Below are 19,035 nucleotides of genomic sequence, written 5' to 3' on the forward strand. Positions count from 1 at the left end.
CGCTGCTTACATTTCAATGGAAAACTGGCGTTAAGTAACAGATTACTGAAGAAATTTTTTTAGTTAAATTTTAGTTTAAATTTTTCTGTCCAAGGAAACTTAAAAAAGCAGTGGCATTGAGGCTATTTGAGTAAAACTGAAAGCGTTTTAGATTACAGACTTGTAGTCACATAAGTTGACCAGTTTATGACTTTAAAGAGCAGAAATTTAGTGTAATTATACATAATACATAGTTTTTTTGTTTTTGGTTACAAAATTAATATCATTTGACTATGCATAGACCTCTATATTATATGGGAAAAAGTTGTTTCTTACTAACGGTATATTAACTAGACTATTAATAATCGGATTCCTAATGTAGCATCACAATCTGAAATTTTAAAACTGCATTCCTATTATGTTACAGATTAGTACTTGTTCTCAGAACTATTTCCAAAAAAGAAAAAAATTCTTACCAGACATAAACTGTGTAATAGAGGATAATTCCATTTGGCTCCAGGGGTGGTTGCCATGACAACTTCACCGTGACACCAGACAACTGTTTTACAGAGAAGTCTTGTGGGGGAGAATCAGGAGCTGAAAAGTTAAGGTATAGAAAAATGCACTGTATTAAACGTATATAAGGAAAAGTTAAAATGGAAATGTACAAAACTTTTATCATGAACTTTCTGGCAAATGAATGGGGTAAAGTGCCCTTTTTTGTGGGCCTGAGAGACTGTTTACTTTCAAAATGAGATGATAAAAGAAGATTTTGCACGGTGGTGTTAGCACATCTGTTTCTGTGATTCAATGGAAAAAAATATTTCATGAGAAAAAAGAACAAGGAGTATGTCACTGTGATTCACCTACTGTTCAAGTACATCTTGGTAAATTATCATCCTCTAATAAAAATAAAACCATTGGGGTGAATAAATATAATACATAGTAAAAGAGCTCCCCAAACGATAAAAAAAAATAGGAAAAAAAATCACAAGAAGAAAGTGAAAATTATAACATTGGGAAAGCAATTAAAATGACTGACCTCACAAAAGAAAACTGCATTCAATTTCAGTTGTGTTATTAAACTGTAAAAGAGTATCAAAATCTTTTCACTGATTCTTTAAAACTGAATGATTTACAAAAGGAAATGCCATTATAGCAAGTAAGAATATAGACATTTTAGGGTCTACTTCTAATTGTGCTATAATAGTTTAAAAATTCAAATATTTTAGCCATTCTACAAGGAATAAATACTAAGAAAAATTATTGAAACTAATTAGCCAAGTTTATGCTTCCATTTCAATAAAACGTTAGAAAGACATTTCCCAACTGCTCTGTACCAGCATAGTAATGTCTTAGAATATTAATACACGTTTTTGCATGTAAAAGGTATAAATTACTAAAATTTTGATCACTTAGTTATACATGGAAAGTGAACTCATAGCTAATAGAAATTTGAAGAATTTGTTCAGATCTTTGAAAAATGTAAATTTACAGATTAGTATATGTGCAGATCACTTTTTCCAATAATCTGGAGAAAATCATGCCTGAATTATTACATTTTCTTTCTGATTTTCAGAATAACCTCAACTAGTGTGTGTGTACACACACATGTGTGTTTTCATTATCTTGGTGATGATAATTTTTTCAAAAAAGGAGTTTATTGAGCAGAGAAAAGCTTTATGAGTTGAGTTCTATGGAATAATGGTGACAGCTGTGTTTGTGTTTTCAGCTGGCTTTCTCACTGGCACTACAATAAAAATGCTATCAAATATTGATTATCACAAGATTCCATATGTCATTTGGAGATGTCTGTTTCCCAAGATATGAATTATCTCTAACTGAGAACTCTCATTGTCAAGACAAAAACCTATAATATTTTTCTGAATATCAGTGCAAAACTTAACTTTCATTTTTAATCAGAGAAAAGGATTTTAATCAAAACCAGCGCTGATATAGAACACGTAACTAAGCACTTCTGTTTTATAATATGCTTTAACATGTTTATGTGGAACAGCAAATAGTTCTTGGTGTTTTATATTTAATCTTCAGCATATCCTTGGGTATTTTATTTTATGTAAAACTTTATTGCTAAATAAATGCAGTTAACACGCCTTTCAAAATAAAACACTCATATCTACCATTGCAGATAAACATTTTTCAAACATTTTTAACATTTGTTAAAATACCATTTATATTCAGAAATGCAATTTTTAAAATGAAATTGGAAAAACAGAATAATTAAATGCAGTGTCTTTCGCAGTCTATCCAATTCAACATGACAGAATGTATGAGACAGACGAGAAGGGTCTTCACAAGGCTCTGACTGCCTCCTACCCGTTCCTATCCCTCACCCCATTCTACTCATCTTCCTTCAGAGGTCACAGCTTAACCATAACTTCCTCAGCCATACTTTCCTGGATATCTCAGAGTAGCTGAAGTTCCTTTTCTGTTCTGGTGAACACTTATACCAGTAATTAGAATTGTAAAAATTATTTATCTACACATTTGTCAAATTTAGATCTCTTCTACTGAACTTCAAGCTCTACGACGGCAAGAAACTCCTAATACCTAACAAAGGAAATTATCTCAAGCTTTTATTCAAATTCTCGATTTGCTGTAATTTTTCTATAAGGGAGTCTTGTTCTTTACCCTGTTCCTTAGCAATAAGACCAAGGACTTAGATGGAAGTTTACCGTGACTGTATTTTTAACAGTTTGGACGTATAGTATAATTTGAAACAATTGACTTGACTCGAGTGGTAAAAACAAACAAACAAACAAAACTCTGCCTCCTCAAAATGTATTTTCACTACTGGGCTAGGTTCCTCTCATATAAGACCTTGAATTCTTACCATAGGGACTATTTAATTAGATTAGAAATAGAGAAATGGGTACTATGTCCATAAGGACATTGCTAAAATGACTTAATTTATCTTTCTTAGACATCATCTAAGACAGAAAGGAGAGCTAACCTTCTTCGCTCAACTTTAACCATTGTATCATTGGGAAAATTTATATATTGGGTTAATTTTTCACTTTGAGAGCAAGAAAAATCTAACTATGGAAAAATAAAAATTTGGAAAGGTAAGTTTTGATGGAGAAACAACATATTGAGTAGAGGCAATAACTAAGGAAGACTAGCCATGAGAAGACTTAGAAACTTGGGTGACTGGTTCTAAGTTTCTAGAACTGGGAGTAGAAACTAAGCCATCAGTTTAGAACCCTGGTAGAGCACCTGACCAGGATACTCTGGTGAAGTAACCTGGTGGAAGGGAAGCCAGGGAGGGATCTGAAATGGGAGAAGAGGGTTCTGAGGACTTCATTACTTTGAATAAAATAAGAGCACTGCAGAGAAAAGTCCTCTTCTTCTAGAATTATGAAATGCACATTTTGTCCTGGTGAATGACTAGAATCAGAACATCCACAGGGTGCAGCTTAGCATGAAGATGAGGGAACTTGAAAGAGAGGACGCAAAAGATACCCTACAAACATGTGACACATCCAGACCCGCTCATCATGGCAACGGCACTTTAACAGGAAGAAAAATAAATAACATTCTCAAAATACACAATATACAAAACAAAATGCAAATCCAAACCCCAAATATATCCTTCAAAAGTAATTTTCTTAGCATGATGTATGCCTATAACTTGGTGAGGCAGCATTGGAAAATGACCTTAGTAGTAAAGATAATTTCATTCAGGTTAGGAAAAGGTATGCTTAAATACTCAATATGAAGGCTACGAACATTCGGGCATAGCATCTTGGCAACTTAGGTAGATAAACCTGGAAAACAGCCTGAACACATTAGCAAGATAATTCTAGTAACAATAAAAACTGCTGTAGGTTAACGTAAGAGAATCTACTATAAAATTTACATACATGTCTATTCTAATGAACGTGAAAGTTGAAAAACACAGTCAAAATACACCGATTGATGCTCACACTATTCAAACCCAAATTTTAGCCTTAAAAATTCCCATGGAAAAAAAAATTACTGTTTTTTTTTACACAGCACAGATGACTTCAGAATTTTAAAAAGCATTTTATATCTGATTTTACTGAACATAAATCTGACTCTGCAAGCTTCTTACACGCCATGACAATGAAATCTCTATACAATGTTGGTGTGGCACACAACGGCTACCCCAGCTAGGAGAATTCTGACGTTGTATCTTCACTGCATATACATGTTTTCTGAAATGTGATGGATATGAAATAAACCAGCATCAAGTGCTGTAATTACCATCTTCTTCAGTCAGCACACTTAAAGGTGCACTCCGAACTCCTTCGCCTTCGACGGTACTGGCTGACACCTCAATCATATATTGGGTATACTTCTTCAGTCCTAAACAGAAATAAAATAGGTAAGTTAAGACTTACAAAATATCTTTTAACAATAGGCAAGAGGCAAATTATGAAATGCCTCTTAACAATCTTCCGAAAGTAAGAACTAAATGAAACGTAGTTCTTGGAATTGTAACTCCTATTTTGAAGACAAAATGATACAGAATCATGTGGAAAAGGACTGACCTAGAATATTCTTTCATGCGACCTGCCATAAACTCCTAGCTTATTTAACCAAAAAGCCAGAATCATCATACCCCACATAAAACTAATCACACCATTTATGATATAACAATAAGCAAATATATTGTGGCCACTCTGTCAATATAAATGTAAATAGCTAGCATTATTTATTTTTTTACCTGTAATGCTCTGAGTCAAAGAAGTTGTATTTATAGTTCTTTCCTCATTTCCATCACCTTTCTTGAGATAAATTGTATATTTTTGTATAATTCCATTGGGACTCTTTGGGGGAAGGAATGATAGCTCAATCCCTCCAGAGGAAATATTTTTGTAAGTAATATTTTCTGGTGGACTATCAGGCACTGAAAAAAAACCCAAAAATATGCATGCATAAAATAATTCCATTCTAATAATATATTCTGTGTTGAAGTTTTCACCACAGTGGACTAGGATACGTATATATGAATGTTCATTCACTAGAGTGTGATTATAATAAACATCCTAGATGCAGTAAAATGCAGGTAAATTATAGCACTTAACTTTATAAGAATAATGTCATCTCAAAGAAAATTATTATTGTTCTGACTCTACAGAATAACGTTTATAGGATGTTATTTTTTATTAAAATACTTGAGACTATTAAACTGTCTTACATTGCAGAACATGCAGACACAGTGGTGCCTTGGTGTCCGCAGGAATTGGTTCCAGGACCCTCACCCCTACTCCTCCAGGAGTACCAAAATTTGAGGATGCTCAAGTTCCTTCTATAAAATGACACCGTATTTGCATATAACCTACGGACATCCTCCTGTACACTTTGTATCACCTCTAGATCACTTATAATACCTAACACAATGTAAATGCTACATAAATCACTGTAAATACAATGTAAATGCTCTGTAAATAGTTGCCTGTTAGCATGTAGCAAATTCAAGTACTGTTTTTTGAAACTTTCTGCAATTTTTTTTTCTGAATGTTTTTTATCCACAGTTGGTTGAGTCTGTGGATACAGGGCCCCCAGATACAAAGGGCTGACTTTACAAGAAAGAGGATTGAAAAACACTTTAAAAAGCCTGCCTTTCACCAATAATAATAATAAAATACAAATGGTTAATAAATTAGTTTTGATAACAAGATCTATGACAAGACAAAGATCCTCTCCTAGATATAAGGCTGCATATAATGACCTAGTAACAAAACGGTCTCCTGTGGATACAGGGGATCAATAAATAAAACACTAGTTTTCTGTATTTACTAATGTTCTTACTGTATGGAATGTAACAGTCATAAATGATTCTCTTTATATATTCAAATATTAATGCTAAATGTGGGATTCCAATTCTGGCAAAATATTGGAATAGCCACCCTAAGTTGAATGACTATCACGATGAAAGTAAGAAAACTCTGCATAAAATTAGCATTTTCTTTTAAGGAATTACAGAGATAACATGAAGTTAGAAATCTGTGGTAGTCAAAAACAAAAGCAAAAAAACCCCAACAAAATAAAACAAACAAACAAACAAAAAAGTAAAAACAGGAATCCTGACATGGAAACTGTACTAAAGGGTGCTCTGGCTTGGAGGGTACTGGCCAATCCTGGTGACTTTGAGTCTCTCCATTCACAGCTGTGTGGGGTACCAGAAAAGAAGAGAAAGCCTTGGGCCAGTAGAAGAATAAAAGATATTCCGGCATAAAGAGTTGAAACCCCAAAAGAATGCAATTTCAACCAGGGCTATAATATAGGCCAACTCTGCAGAGTGCCGTAGAATTCAGCATGAGTTGTGCAATGTGGTACATTCACTCTCGGGGAATAGGGAATGAGAAATAAACCCACTATGCAAAAAAGGACAGAAAAATAACATTTTTCCTCCTGACACTCCTCTGGATGAAGAGGTAGAATATAAAGAAAAATTATGCATTTTTGAAACTGCAAGTCTATCCCTATGAGCATGCGTGGCCCAAATCCACAGCAGCTATATGGCCTGAAAAGACCTCTACTTCAGAATTTAAATTAAAATGAATCTATAATCCTGAATTGCCATTACTCAAAACAACTAGCAGAAGCAAACATGCATCCTCTCTGAAGAAACTCAACTTCAACTCAGGTCACATAAATTTCCCACAGATAAAGTTTCAAGGAATATGAGCTCACTGATAAAAATCACAAAACACACAAGCAAATCAGGCACCAATGGTTAAAGCCAACAAAGAAGAACAGAAACACACACACACACACCAGCCAGACTTCAGATACTGTAATTATCAAAGAATAAAAATACAAATGTTTAACATAGTTCAAGAAATCAAACACTTGAAAATATAAGCAAATAATTCTTTAGATAATAATAAATAACACACATAATCAAACAAGCTTGAAAAAGAACCAAACAGGACTTCAGGAACAGAATTAAAAAAAAAAAAAACCCGAAGGTAAAATTCTCTTGATGTATAAAAAAGCAGATTAGGTAGATAGAAAATAATTTAGTGAAAAAGATGGTAGTATTGTATGAATTATCAAAAATGTAACTCAGAGAAAGAAAATATAGAAAATACAAGATGGCAGTTAAGAGAAATAAAGGATATACTGAGGGGGCTAAGATAATAGAGAAAATGAGGAAGAAATGTTTAAAGGTATAATGGCCTAGACTGATCAAAATTACTGAAAGATATCAAGCTTCAGAACAAAGAATGCCAATAAATCTCAAGCAGAATTCAAAAAATTTAGACACATCATTGTAAAAATACAGAATATCAAAGAGGAGATCTTAACAGCACCAGAAATAAAATAGAACATCTACACAGGAATGATAATCAGATGGAAAAGTGGCATCAATTGAAAAACTTCTGGAATTCTACACCCAGAAAAAATTAACAAGAGCAAAATAAAAACAAATCTAATCAAAAACAGAGAGCTAGCCATCAATGCGGGCTCAAAAGATGAAATTATAAGCAATGTACTTTAAGCAGAAAAATACTCCCTGGAGATGAAAGATCACAGTTGGATGTGCCTTTCTAGAACAATAACAATAATGGCTAATTTGGGGGTTAAACAATATAAACTAAATATGTACATATTATTGCCATTATAGGATCATGCTGTAAGTTCTTTTCTTTTGAAAGAAGTGAACCTTTTTGATATTCTAAATACAATGGATATAAACAATGCTACTAATAAATTTAGTAAAGTAGAGAAAATCCAGAAGCTTTGAAAGTGTAGATGCAGTGTCTCCAAGCCCTCATTGTTAACTGCTACAGAGTGTATTCTATCTAAGGCAGACTTAATAGGAAAAACTGACATAAGAATGTTATTTCTAAAGCTCTGGAAGAATTGTAATTCAATACCTAGCTTTATAGAGCAATATAATCCTACTATCCCTCCTCCAAACACTCAGAATCTTCTCTAGTATCTTCCCAAGCCAACCCATTACAGGAGGAAAAATCCTCCCCAGCTACTCTGGAAGCTTCCCCAACCTTCTGGCTCTAAGTGAAATCTCAGACCTGACGGAGAACACTACATCTTAACACTCTTAGATAAAAGGTAGCCATTTGTTTTTCTCCCATAATCCCTATAACCATAAGGCCTACAAGTCAAGTAGCTGTATTTGTTGTTTCTCTTTGCCATAGTGAGATCTCTCCTTTCTTTCTGAAGAAGCTCTAGGTGGTACCCCTCCTTAAGACAATCATCTAGGGATACCCTGCCACTTCCCCAAACATCTTAAACATTTTATCACCTGGATGACTGGCTTCCTCTATCACTCAGAGATGTCAACATCAATGGAAATGATCTGTCTAGTTCCCTGGACTCTGCATTCCTTGGTCTCCATAATTTCAGTAATCTTTCCTTCTACTTCACTTTAACCACTAGTTTCCATGGCCACACCTGAGACCTTGCCATTACCAACAGCTGCCAGGACTTCTCTCTTTGGCAACCACCTCCTATCTTTTCAGCTCTTGTACCAATAGTCCAACAATTCTTTGACCCTCATCAAACGTTCACTGTCCATCACCTTCCTTATATCCTCATCTCCCCACTTACTCAGGTCAGAGTCCACAGTCTGTCACTAAAACCACTTCCCAGCAATCTCCATCAACTCCTTCTAGCTCACTTTTCTGGCAAAACTCCAATTTAGGTCAAACCAAACTCAGTATGTTAGTTCTACATCTGCCACGTTAACAGCTGAAAATGTCTGAATAAAATACCACTCCATGATGACTAGCCTCACTTTAATTTATAACCTCAAATCTCAAATCAATCCTTTTCACTGCTTGGCAGCCTATATATATATATATATATATATATATATTTTTTTTAGTGAATTCCGTCTCCTACTCTTGTTACGTATGTTTTCACCATCTTCTCTCTTCACAAACATCCGATATCCCCTCCCTCTCCTCATTCAAAGCTGATAAACTCGCTTCTCATTTCACTGAGAAAATAAAAGCACTCAGAAGAGGACCACATACCTTCCTACCGCCCATCTTCCTTTAACTGCCTTCTCTTCTTACTCCTCTGAAACCTAGTCCTCTACCTCTGCGCTGGAGTCCACTGAATCCACTGAGTCAGAATTTCGACCTGAAGTTCCTTCCTCTGTTGTAGTTTCAGTTTTTCTCTCTTCACTGAATTATTTCTATCACTGTATGCATTGCATACATGTGGACACACATCAGCTATTGCTCCATTCTTTCCTCAGCTCTATAATAACATTCCTCAAAATTTGCCTGTATTCATTTTCACCACTTTCTTACCTATCATGCTGTCTTAGCCCCGCTTCAGTGTGGCATTTTCCTCCCATTTTTAACCATGAAACCTACTGTCATGGAGTTGTCAGTGATCGCATCTTGCCAAACCACTCATCAGTTGCATACCCTCATCTTACTTCACTCTCAGCAGCGTTTGACATAGCAAATAAATAGCTTCTACTTTAAATTATTTATTCATTTGACTTCCAAGACATGATCTTCTCCTGATTTTCCTCCTACTTCATTGGCTGCCCCTGCTTAGTCTTTAACTGGTTCCTCTTAGACTTTCCAAATTTGACAGATCATTCTGTCTGAGGACACAGTTGTATGCTTCCTTCACCTCTATCTTTACTCATCCTGATGTGACTTTATCTCATCCCTTAACTTTGAGTACCAGAGACATGAAGATGCCTCCAAATTGTATATTGAATCCTGGATCCTTCCCCTGAGTTTTAAACTTATGAGTCCAATTGCCTTCATAGCAGGCACTTGGATATTTCAAATACATTGAAAACAGAACTTCTGAATTTCCTCCAAACTGCTCTCTTCCCCAGACTTCATCTCAGCAAATGGTACCTCCTTCACCAAGATACTCAGACCAAAAACCTAAAAGATACTCTTGGTGTTTTCTCTTTATTCTCACATCCAATATATTCAGCAGCAATCTTCTAAAATTGCAAATCGTATCATGTTCTTGTCTCATAATTCTCCAATTAGCTTCACATAAAAATTAAACACCAAACTTCTTAGTATGGCACTCAAGAATCTGCCTGGTCTACCTCTGCCCATCTCTCTCCCTGCTCATCTGCTAATTCTATCCCCATAACGCATAGTGTTCCCATGACTGAAATGTTCTGCTCTTCCTCAAACACATAAAGTGCCTTCCTACCTCAGAAACTTGGTAATGGCTATGCCTCCTTCTGGAACACTTTTCTTCCTTAGCCTCATCTAATTAAATCTCATACACTAATAATATCTCTAGGCAAATATAACCTCCTCGGGTACACCTTTCTCAGTCTTCTATCTCAAATGGCCTGCTCACTATTCTATAACTCTCTCTTGTCTTTTCCCTGATATTTTTTTCTTCAAGGAATTTACCAGTACTAAAAATCATCTATATTATTTGCCTACTGGTTTATTTTCTGTGACCCTTCTAGAATGCTGAGTTCTAGGAAGGTAGAAATTTTGTCTTATTTACTGCTCTAACTACAGCGCCTAGTTCAGTGGTGGCACGTTATATGGAATCCATAAAAAATCTGTTCAGTGAATCAAGAAATACACACAAATGATACAGCATATATTTAAAGCAAGAAAAATTTATAGCAAAGGAAAATCAGTAAGACTGCATTGAACAGCTCTTTAACTGCAGGGAGGAAAAGGGATTGGCGACGATGCTATGCTTGAATTTTATAACTCAGTATAACTTCTGATTTTGAAAAATGCTCCTTGGAATTTGCTAAGTCATCTCTCCGGAGTTGCCTGCCTACCACTAGTAGTAAGGATATAAATATGCATCCCTGACCCCAGGCTAATATCCTTGACATTTTTATTCATTTATCCTTAGGGGATAACCAGCGTTGAATCTTCAGGGAAAGTACAGCAAGACACATTTAATGACTTAGTGATTTTGCAGAGTAATGACGCACTTAGAGTTTTCTGAAACAGCATGACGTTTACACAGCATGACGCTGTGTAAAATAGAAAACTCATGAATAAAAAGTAATTCTTATAATCAGTTGGAACAAACTGGATCTATTAAAAACTAAAAATAAGAAATAAATCAGTTCATGATGATCCTAAAATAGAAAGCAGGAAGTTACCTTGAATATGCCAAAAGATTGTTGTTTGGCACATATAGTTTAAATGTTACATAGAGAAAATAAGAAATGCCATCTATTAATATGAATAAATGTATACAGTCCTGCACAAAGTTTTGATCAACATCTAAGTTACTATCCACTAGTGGTTGTTACCCCAAATCAGACTTATTCAGGCATTTGGTTAAAGGCTTGCTGTAAAGAAAATTGTATCTTAGAAAGGAAAGAAAATACACAAATATAGATTGTCAAAGGGTAATTTGTATGGGAACTTAAAGTTCTTTATGTGGTTACTGTGTCCTAAGTATGAGAAAATATAAACTAATCTCAAGTTTGTCAAATGAACATTCTGTACTTAACACACACAAACACACACAGACACAGACATTCAATTCACACACACACACACACACATACAGGAAATCAATCTTGTATTGATCTTTCCTGCTTGTACACAAGAGTATTTTACTTCCAAGCATTAGTAAACTGTAATTCCTCAATCAAGATAAAACACTTGAACAAATAATATACTATTAGTTAATTAGCAGCATTAACTCGTGGAGTAAGCATATCTCTCAATTTCTCATGAAACAATATTAAAGAGTGGGATCTTGCTTTTTACAGTAAGAGTAGAGGATGTACTTATTGTATTTAATAAGAATATTGAGTCCCGGGAACAGACAGTTGCTTCTGAGCACACCCTGCTTCAAATGACACCTTGAGACTCTACTTAAAATTCTCGCTTCCTTTTTTTGCAAAAATAACTAAAATTGGTGGCTCAAGAGTAGCAAACATGACCTAGGAAAAGTCACTAATGGGTTGCCCACTATGTCTATCCAGACAGAGGATTCACAGATCTCAAGAGTACACAAACTTAGAACAGAGAGCTGGAAATTAGGCATTTGGACGTTGAACCCTATGCCCTATTGTTAGGCCTCTTTTGCTTCTGAAGAATCTAACGTCAAAATGACCCAGTTATACCACCCACATGGGTGGGCTAGTGAGCCCTAGAATAAGTTGTTTCTCTTTCTTCTTACTTTTCTTGCTACACCAGGAGCCCTGAGATGGGAGGGACAGGTTTACCTTCAAGTCTCAACATTACTTCTCACCTACTATGATTTTTGAATCATTTTACTCAAATATTCCTAAGTTTCCTCATATTATATAAAATAAAAGGTTCTGTGCATCTTCTAAGACCCCTTCCAAAACTAAAATTCTCCTTTTGAATTAGATTTCAGGTTAAAGTCTCATATTTATATCTATACATGTATTATATATATATACATGCATATATATTTTATCCTTGCCTTAGAATTAAGGTCATACAACAAATAAGAAAATGAAAATTAAATTCAGTTTTTCAAGACTAAGGAAAAGATTGCATGTAATAATTAGCAAAAAAAGATTGTTTTAAAAATAATCATTAAATTAAGGTGTTCTTGATGCTGTGACCATTTACGAAGTGTAGTGTTTAATAAGCACCCATGAATATGGTGACTGTTTAACGGCACAACAGGCTGTTTGAAAGTTCTTACTTTCCTTCCTCATAACTTGCCAAGCCCTAACTGCAAAATATCACTGCAACAATGAACACAAAGATCCTAGATCTATTTTACTAGCTTCATTGATGGCTTCCAAAAGGGCATGTATTGTGAAAGGTAATGGGCATTATGGTCAGATGGATTTGGGTTCCAATTCCAGCTTCATCACTTACCAGCTGGGAGACCTTCAGCAATTAAACATCCAGTGATTAATATCAACTTTAAGAGGGTGGAAATTCATCATCTTTTACAGTGCTAATAAAGCCCCGTAAGGACTGCTATACTGTAAATTATTTGTCGACTGTTTGCTGAAAGGATGAATTTCTCAGACCTCAATTCTTCATTAGCAATGAAGATAATTGCTTTATTCTAAAATTTAAAAGGCAGTTTTTGTGAAAGCCAATAGCAGAGCCCATGGTATGTTGCAGGTACTTAGAATATGCTTGTTTCTTTCCCTGACACAGTGTAAAATAAAACTCATTAGGGTACATGTTATTCTCAAAAATACTTATTTCCAGTACAGTATTTACAAAATCCATGAAGCATGCCAATATATATAATATCAATTAAATTACACAATAATTGATAACTCAGGATGACAAAAAAATGCTCTTTTCATTACTGTCTTATTCCTGTAATTACAACTATTGCATTTGCTATGGTCACTCTCATGTGTTCTCATTTTATTAATTTCTGTGACCAATCTCAAGAGGATACTTTTGCTTAAAGGTAACCTGCTGTATTAGATTCCTAAATCCTCAAGGTCAGGGACAGGGCCTCACATATAGCATCTGGATGAACTATAAGAAATTGCTCATATTTGGCCAACTATGACATATAGGAATAGCAACTCAATGTGCTTCAGCCAGTAGCTAGTCAATAAATATTTATTTTTTTAAATGTATGGATAAAACAGTAACTTTGCATTTACTTTTTAATTCTAGGCATACACTGTAGAGTTGGCCCAGAAGTGATGCTCCAATGCATGATTATAAGCGTAATATAAACAATTCACTAAGATCATCAGGCAAATGTCTCGCTTTGCTCCTGCATCACTGAAACGCACTAATTCCTTGCTTGCATTGTTTATTTTATATGAGATATATCCCCTGCCCACCCAACAACCTCTACAATGTCCATTCCACCAACTCCTTAATATTCAGGTCAAATGTTGCCTCCTCTATACGGCTCCCCCAGGCATGCTATTTCTGTGTTCCGACTCTGCACCTCTATCTATAAACACATCTCAGGAATATGTGTGTGTGTGTGTGTGTGTGTGTGTACACACCCGCATATGTACACATATGTATAGAATTTGCATACATAGCCTACATACATCTATCTATAGATACATATCTGTACACATCAACACATGTCTGTCTGTACATATATTTGTATAAATGTAGATACATCTATATAGATAGATGTATATGGATGTATAGAGAATGTATATGGATCATATATACTATAGGAATCTGTTCTTATGAGTATGTCTCTGCTTTTACCTATTTTGAAAGGAAGTAGTTATCCAACCCCAAATTTAGAAGTACACTGAAAGGACCTTTGATTTCTCAAGGTATTTCATTTGAAAAAATAACATACTGTCCACCAAGACTGAATCAAGAAGAAACTGAACAATTGAACTGAACAATCCAATCCGATCACTAGAAAGGAAATAGAAATAGCAATTAAAAACCTCCCTACAAATAAAAGTCCAGGACCGGACGGCTTCACCAGGGAATTCTACCAAACATACAAAGAAGAACTCATACCAGTCCTTCTCAAACTCTTCCAGATGATTGAAAAGGAGGGAATACTCCCAAACTCATTCTATGAAGCCACCATCACCCTGATACCAAAACCAGGCAAAGACACTACAAAAATAGAATTATAGACCAATATCACTGATGAACATAGATGCCAAAATCCTCACCAAAATATTAGCAAATAGAATCCAACAACACATAAAAAAGATTATACATCATGACCAAGTGGGGTTCATCCCAGGGACACAAGGGTGGTTCAACATATGCAAATCAATCAGTGTAATACATCACATCATCAAGAGAAAGGACAAAAACCACATGATCATCTCAATCGATGCAGAAAAAGCATTTGATAAAATTCAACACCCATTTATGATAAAAACTCTCACCAAAGTGGGTATAGAGGGAACATATCTCAACATAATAAAAGCTATATATGACAAACCTACAGCCAGCATAGTTCTCAACGGTGAAAAACTCAAAAGCTTCCCACTAAAATCTGGGACAAGACAAGGATGCCCACTATCACCACTCCTATTCAACATAGTCCTGGAAGTCCTAGCCACAGCAATCAGGCAAGAGAGAGAAATAAAAGGGGTCCAAATTGGAAAAGAAGAGGTAAAAGTGTCACTATACACCGACGACATGTTACTATATATAGAAAACCCCAAAAGGTCCACACAAAAACTGCTAGAGCTGATTGAAGAATTCAGCAAGGTAGCAGGTTACAAAATTAACGTTCAAAAATCTGTAGCATTTCTTTACACTAACGATGAATCAACAGAAAAATAAAGACACTGGTTTATTTTAGAGTTTCCTTATAGATAAATCAGACTTTAAAAATTTGCACAGCAAGTCTTTTCCCACATGTTACCAGGGAAAGCATAGAAATTCCTGGATTATATGAAACAGAATAATGAGAGATTCTAGATTATGTAAAATACAAACAAGGTGACAAATGTCCACTGTGTACATTTCATCAATATATATTAAACAAATAAACAAAAACTTACCAGTCTCAGAAGTCCTTACGGAGAGTAAAGAAGACAACTGATTGCCGTGACCAACCCTGGTATACGATCTTAAGGAAATGTTATAGAGGGTGTAAGGTTTTAAGCCGCTTAAAATTACATCTGTGGTTGAAGTGTTCTTCATAAATAAGGTATCCAGATTTTTACAGAGTACTTCATAGGCAACAATAACCCCATTGGGTTTCTCAGGTGGTAACCACTTCAAACTTATTTCACTAGCAGTAACATCAGTAACTTCAACGTCTTGAGGGGATGATTCTGGTTCTGGAAGAAGGAAGCACAATTTTAAATGTATGTATTTTCTCGTGCTGACTGCTTGAGACACGAATGGCAGCATGAGGTCGATGGCAGTAAGCACACAAAACCACTTGCTTCTTGATACTAAAATTGCACCTGACGTTCTTACCATCTTCTGGAGTCCTCACAAAGATGTCATTTTCTTCAGACAAAGAACTTTCTCCAACATTGGTTGAGGCAGCCACTCTCATTTTATATTTCGTGTATTTCTTTAACCCTATAAGGACAACAGGCGATTTGTTTAAAGTCCTTAAAATAGCACTCCTGGATCAGTGCCGGCTAACATAGGACTAGTGAAAATGACTTCTTGGGGAGACTGGTTCTCCACATCAGCCTCCTTATAACCCCAATCTCCCCAGCTTCCTTGGGATGAGAGCCTTTCCCTGTTGATGATGTTTTAGTTCTTTCCTAAAATATAAAGGCAACAATCTGAGGCTGAAAACTGATTTTTGGCACACTGGGAGGAATGTAGTTGATTTGGCACAAACACCACATCAGCTCAACTACTTCAGCTGATTGTCACATACAATCAATCAAACCTTCATTCCTGAGTTATTTCGATGTACCAGGCACAAAATTCCCTGAGCTATATATTCCTAAGATATTTGTGGTCTGATGATTTTATTTCTTAGCAGATAAATACAGTTAAAGAAAAACACATTTAATAAAGTTATTTCTGCAAGTATTTTTCAAGACATCTATGGGAGCATAGCACGACAAAATCTGAATGATGCAACATGTATCCTGCAATGTTTAAGGCATAGAGAGATGTATATTTTCCATCAGAAGAATGTTAAAACAGAACAAAACAAAACTTTGTTCTACCTGTTATGAGAAAGCTGTTGTCTAAAGTAGTCATCTGGAATGCTCTGTTTGTATCCAGTTCCACTGCATAAATTGTATAATGAGTTATTTTTCCATTGGGATATTCTGGAGGATCCCAATATAACAAAATAGACGAAGAGCTAATATTTTTATAGTTTATAACTTGAATGGAGCTTGGCACTTGAGAAGAAGAACGAGCAATTAATATGAATGAAAAGAAAAAGGATTACAAAGGTCAAGAGCAATAAATATTTGGTAATTGTTTCGAATGAAATACACTCTTACCTTGCTCATGTGTCCTAACATGGAGAACCGTTGGTGGTCCTTCTCCCATGATGGTGAAAGCAGATACACTAATCATGTGCTCAGTGAAAGGGACAAGCTTCCTGATAACGTAAGACAGCTGTTCGGCTGCTACATCCGTGATGTACTGATTCCTTGCAGTTCCTGTTTGAAATTAGTTTAAAAAAAAATAGATGTTTGGCTTCATGATCAAAATTATTTTTACCCACACAGTAAAATCTTAAACCAGATTTCCCAATGTCTCCATGTAATCCTTTATATAAAAGGTAGATATAGAATTAATAACAGACATGCTGAATATATCCCAACAGTATCTATAAACATTTGTGCTCATATATAGTTTTGTTAGTTGTTATTAACTATCCTAGAACATGAGGTGAGTGTTTTGAGAAAACATCACTTTCTACAAAAGATGGGCTAGGAATTTTTTTCTGAAAAGACAATTAGGCAAAAAATGAAATTGAAATATTGTAAGTCAATGTTGGGTTATACTATGAAAATCACAGAAATAAGACTTTATGTGAACTCAAAATTCACTATACATTTGCTAAACCCATTAATGATTTAAGGCAAGCATGCTTATGTAAATGTCACATAAATATATCTAGATAAGGATTTCAAAAAAATGTTGGGTTTTTTTTTCATTTACTTAGAACTTGTGCTTCCAACAATGTTGATTAGCATTTAGACCAAACTAAGTATTTAAGAAAACATCTGTAGCAGAAATCATGGGCCTCTTAATTTTTAGTGTTGCCCCAGTCTTCTTTGCACAGGAAAAACAGACCAGTAAATGAAATAAGCATATATTGAATGTAATGTGATACTTCTGACTAATTCTACCATCAAGAAAATAATGTCACTTACTTTTAATTTGGAATGGGACAAATATCAAATCGGAGAAAAAGCAACAACAAAAAAATTCTTCTCACTTAGCCTTTTAGAAAAACCAGAGAGATCATTTAGATGTGTGTCTTCTAACCAAGTATTTTTAAATTTTCTATATATGACATTGTCCTTTTAGAAACCATAAGATCCACTGACCCTGAGGAGCAAGTGCACACACTAATGACATCACCACGTCGTCGGGGTCGCCTACACCTGTTTATCACCCCATGCGCTAGAGTTGTAACTTTCTGACCTATTTGCCTTCAGTGACATTTGAAAACCTATTAGTCAAAAGCCGCAGAGAGTGTGAGGCCTGTAAATGATTTGAAGATATGTTAATCCCTCCCCATCACACCTGCTTTGGCAACTGTAACAACTGATTGTCTATGCAGCTTGGCCAGACTCTAGGGTGCTACTTTCCCTCCGAGGAAGGTCAGATGGGTTAGGAGGGGCCAGCTCCTGCCTGTGTGGCATTTCCATTTGCTGCATGAGGTTATCCAACAGTTACAGAAGAAAAAAAAAAATCTGGCTCCATCTCATGGACCATTAATAACTGGGTTGAACTCCCAGCTAAGGTTCATATCTGTGCCGGCTAATACTAGTAGTTTAAATAAGCTTCACAGGAAAAAAAAGGAAAATGCACCTACCAACTGTTGAAGGCTGGCCATCAGCTCTACTCCTCGCTGGGAAGTTACTATGTGGGTGACTGTTATACGTAACTGAAGCAAGCAAGTGCAGGTCAGAAGACATCTCTGCTGAACCTTCAAATAATCCTGCCATTGACTCTACTATATTCACAGCTTCTGGCGCCAGGGGGTCACTTATATACTGTAATTAAAAATAGATATTTACAAGACTGCTTGCGACAGTTATGCTTAATAATGGCTTCACTCAAGCACTAATTCCAACAATCAGTGATTTTGAAATCACGTTTTTAAAAAGTATTATAATTTCCATGACTACTGTTGCCTTTACATTCTAAGATTTCATTCTAACGCTACTAAAAATCCTGCATCATTGTAACACACTGTGAGCACTTCCATATCTTAAGAGTCCAATACCATATTGTGGGAAGAAGCAGACATTTGTTTCTGACCTGAGTTAGTTTCTTTATGGTAACATTACACATCCTCATGCAAAGGTTTCACAGCTAAAATATTTTAACTGCTCAACCCTCAAAAGTAAGTGTTCTAGGCATACTGCCTTATTAAAATGTGTTTTGCTTCATTATCTATGTGTCCTTATTTGCACACCAGGAGTGAGCAGCTTGAGTGCCTACTGGGTACATATCAGTAATAATAGTTTAACTGAGTGATATT

The 19,035-nt window shown here is 35.4% G+C and overlaps 1 protein-coding gene across 1 annotated transcript in view; it reads right to left on the bottom strand.

Annotated features, from left to right (window-relative positions):
- Nucleotides 1-19,035, bottom strand: part of PTPRQ (protein tyrosine phosphatase receptor type Q) — a 186,399-nt gene that overhangs the window by 130,600 nt on the left and 36,764 nt on the right. Inside the window, exons 12-19 of the mRNA XM_072973348.1 lie at nucleotides 18,364-18,544; nucleotides 16,814-16,975; nucleotides 16,529-16,708; nucleotides 15,813-15,920; nucleotides 15,389-15,670; nucleotides 4,691-4,873; nucleotides 4,228-4,329; nucleotides 456-576 (exon numbers count right to left, since the gene is read on the bottom strand). Of these exons, the coding sequence (XP_072829449.1) occupies nucleotides 456-576; nucleotides 4,228-4,329; nucleotides 4,691-4,873; nucleotides 15,389-15,670; nucleotides 15,813-15,920; nucleotides 16,529-16,708; nucleotides 16,814-16,975; nucleotides 18,364-18,544 (1,319 nt within the window). The remainder of the gene's footprint in view (nucleotides 1-455; nucleotides 577-4,227; nucleotides 4,330-4,690; nucleotides 4,874-15,388; nucleotides 15,671-15,812; nucleotides 15,921-16,528; nucleotides 16,709-16,813; nucleotides 16,976-18,363; nucleotides 18,545-19,035) is intronic.

The sequence above is a fragment of the Vicugna pacos genome, chromosome 12, assembly GCF_048564905.1.
Source record: "Vicugna pacos chromosome 12, VicPac4, whole genome shotgun sequence".
Classification (NCBI taxonomy): domain Eukaryota; kingdom Metazoa; phylum Chordata; class Mammalia; order Artiodactyla; family Camelidae; genus Vicugna; species Vicugna pacos.